This window comes from Microtus ochrogaster, chromosome 1 (genome assembly GCF_000317375.1).
Source record: "Microtus ochrogaster isolate Prairie Vole_2 chromosome 1, MicOch1.0, whole genome shotgun sequence".
NCBI classification, from domain to species: Eukaryota; Metazoa; Chordata; class Mammalia; order Rodentia; family Cricetidae; genus Microtus; species Microtus ochrogaster.
The window spans coordinates 79082604-79086316 of record NC_022009.1 but is presented as its reverse complement, the minus strand read 5'-3'; the positions used below and the strand labels follow the sequence as shown (position 1 = coordinate 79086316).

At 44.2% G+C, this 3713-nt stretch overlaps 1 protein-coding gene across 1 annotated transcript in view; it reads right to left on the bottom strand.

Annotated features, from left to right (window-relative positions):
- Tspan13 (tetraspanin 13) overlaps positions 1-3713 on the bottom strand; it is a 29389-nt gene that overhangs the window by 7058 nt on the left and 18618 nt on the right. The window contains exons 2-3 of the mRNA XM_013347592.2: positions 1481-1648; positions 56-136 (exon numbers count right to left, since the gene is read on the bottom strand). Of these exons, the coding sequence (XP_013203046.1) occupies positions 56-136; positions 1481-1648 (249 nt within the window). The remainder of the gene's footprint in view (positions 1-55; positions 137-1480; positions 1649-3713) is intronic.

Genomic DNA, 3713 nt, shown 5'->3' with positions numbered 1-3713 from the left:
ATTAAAAATAAAAAATAAAAAAAAGAAAGAAAAAGGAAAAAAAATCTTTACTTACCTGTTGGTCCTGATTCAGCGCTAAGCAAGCACAAGACACGGAGAACTGAACAATAAATACGAGCAGGAGAATGATCATATACTATGAGTTACAAGTTAAGGACTATTTTAAATTATCTTTTGTTATTACCCTTATCTCTTCATCAGGCGTGTGAGTGTGGCAGGGGCATACACACGGTATGTCTGCCTGTGCTGCACTGTTCAGCAGAGGAAAACTTTCAGGAGTCAGTTCTCTCTGACCACCGTGCAGGTCCCGGGGATTGAAGTCTGGTCCTCAGATTTGGCAGCAAGTGCCTTTACCTGCTGCTAGGGACACTGCAAATGCAGCGTAAGATCATCCAGCAGGCATGTTGACAGTCCACTCTAAGCAATTCACCTAGAAACTAGAAAGGTGTTACTAAAGTTCAAAGTGATACACTGTATCATTTTCCTAATACACTATAACTACCAATTCATTAGACAGATATGAATAATTACATACAGCAGGCATGGTGGGACACACTTGTAATCCCACAGCCTAAGAAGCAGAGACAGGAGGACTGTCCAAGCCAGAGGTCAGTCCAGTCTACAGAGAGCCTGTCTCAAAAAGAAAGAGGACAATTAGATTTTGAAAAACTCACATTCAAAATGAAATAAATTCTGAAACCTCTAAAATAAAAAAAAAAACAGATATAGACAACTAAATCTAGAGAATAAAACACTGTAAAATTCTCAACCAAAAATTAACGTGTTAGGAAGGCCTAGAAGTAACGAAATGAGTTCAGTTCAACTCTGAACATTTGCAGGAAAATCAGAATTATGCCCAGATAATAGAACTCTGATGTGGGAGGGTCTTCTGTCTATTGTTATTTTCATTGGTTAAAAAAGAAACTGCCTTGGTCCTTTGATAGGCCAGCCCTTAGGTGGGTGGAGTAGACAGAACAGAATGCTGGGAGGAAGAGGGAAGTGAGGCAATCACCATGCCTCTCCTCTCTGGGTCAGACGCCATGGAGCCAGCCGCCAGGTCAGACAAGCTGAATCTTCTAGGTAAGTCACCACCTCGTGGTGCTACACAGATTATCAGAAATGGGTTAATCAAGATGTGACAATTAGTCATTAAGAGGCTAGAGCTAATGGGCCAGGCAGTGTTTAAAAGAATACAGTTTCCGTGTTGTTATTTCGGGTGTAAAGCTAGCTGTGCGGGAGCCGGGCGGAACGAAAAGCAGGCCTACAGCTCCATCTACAGAACTCAAAATGACGTGATGGGGAAGGGTGGGGCATAAGTAAACATAAGGCTTTCTCTTTACACATATTCATACATTGTCCTCCTAAGGGTGGCTTCGTAGCAATGAATGATATTAAATTAGTAGCAACCATTGAAATATAACCAATAGTGAGTGAGAACGTCACCTGATGGGGTAAAAATCCTCGTTTTTAAAAAGGATACAAAAAACAGCAACACCTGATGATGTTTCACAGCGCCAATCAGCCCCACCAGCGCAATCAGGAACAGGAAGATGCCCACGGCGATGACCACGCCCACCACTCGGAGACTGGAGATTAGCCCGAAGCCAATGCCCCAAGCGGCAATCCCGATGAGCAGCAGGCTGACCAGCTGAGGAGAGATGGAGGTTCAGTTACACAGCGCCAGCGCTGTCCAGGCATCTACATCTTAGTCACGTTCATAGCAGGGCAGGCATCCCTCAGGATCCCCAGGGCGCTGGTTCCAGAACCCGTCACCACATACAGCAAATTCAAGCTTCATAGAAACAGTCGTCACAGTGTATAACTTGTAACATCCTCCTGTAAGCATCAAACCACCTCTGGGTGACTCAAACTAGCTAAAGCAGTGTCAAGGCTAAGCGACATTACCAAACTGTCAGAGGAATAGCAACAAGAAAATCAGTGCTCATGAAGCAATTTTTGATCCAGGTGACTGAATCCATGAATGTGAAACCCTTAGATACAGAAAGCTGACGGAAACACACAAGCCTCCATGGATACTGTTGTAGTAATTAATTTAATCTAACCCTCAGTTATGCAGAAGGCAACGATGGTGTCTCAGCGGTCACGTGATTACAAGGCTTGCACGTGAAGCAACTGGAAGCTTGCACAGTATCAGCACGTGTAACACTAGGCAGCCCATGATTCTGAGCTGTTCGTATGAAAATTATTTTTCTTTACCTTCACAACCCAGTGGGCCTGCAGCCCCCCCCCCCCGTCCTCCCACTCCTCCCCAAACGGCTCAGCCAGTCCTCCCTTCCCAGCAAGCTATGTTCCTGGAATAGGAAGCTATTGTTTCCTTCCTCGCTCTACCATCTGTTCCCACATTGGTCTCTCCAGGAGCAAGAGGCATTCGCAAGGAAGGACTCCTATGCTCCCACCTCCCTTGGAACTTACAGGCCTGCCTGAGCCCTGGAGAACATGTGAAAACTGTTTGCAGAACTACTCTGGAAGTTCATTGCAATCAACATCAAGTATGTTAAAATACAGAGGCACAAGAGGCCATTAAAGCCATCCAGATGAAAACAGGGCAGAGAGCTTAGCTATTTAAAAGGAATGCCATCTGGGCAAGAAGAAAGCATGACATACTCAGTCATTTTATTTACAGGTTTGTGGAACACAATCAGAAGAGCGAGCACACCTGTGTGTAATAGGAGTTACAAAACTCACAGCTACAATCACTGAAAAACAAAAACAAATAAATGGTAAACTACACAGGGATTATAATTAACCCACAGGAGGCACAGCTAGCTTGAGCGGGTTTCAGAGAAGGGTGGAGGGGGTTTGTAGAGTGGGGTAGAGAACCTTTGTACACTTGCGGTCACTCATCTCCTGGGCTAATGTGGCAGTGTAATACCCACTTGGGAAAATTCAAAATTCAAAACTAGATTTTTCTAGCATCATATTACTAAAAGACTTGGTAAACTCTGTTTATCAATACACAAATTATCGCTTGAATTTTTCTGCTAATATGTAACATTGTTTATGGGTTAAACAATACTAAAGATGCTTTATATGAGCTGGTTTAAAATAAGATACTTACATATGTAGAGATACAAATAAAACTGATAGTGTTCATCTATTTGTATTTTTATCCAAAACATTTTCTTTCTAGAATCTTGGTTAAAGAGCCAAAATGTAAGAACAAAAGAAATCACCTGTGGGACCACAGAACCAGTGTCCGGTGGCGGGGAACTCACGGCCTCCAGCACTGTGGCTAGTACACAGGGAACAAAGCAAACATTCCCTCAAGTCCTCCCTCCCTCCCTCAGCTGCTACTCCTTGGCAGTTCTGTTGTGTAGCTTCTCACAGTCACCTCACAATTTTAAACGATGGAGAGCTGAGAAAAGGCCCTATGCCCCTTCACGAGGGATCTTCTTTCTGACTTTGTAACGCCCAAATCAAGCACACTTCCTTTCACAGCCGGTAAAAGTGGGCGCGTCAGGAAGGTGTGAGGAAGGGCCTCACTTCTTCCTGGCTTAGCATCATCGCTGTATCTCAGGATGGGGCACAGACAGCAAGCATTCCACAAGCACACACATCGGAGTAGCTCTCTAATCTACACATCTGTTTCTATGTATCAGAAGAAAGGGAGGCTCAGACAGGAGAGGTTTGAAACATCTGGCCCACACGTCTGTGACTGACCAGGCAGAAATCTGGAAAGGGCACCTTTATTC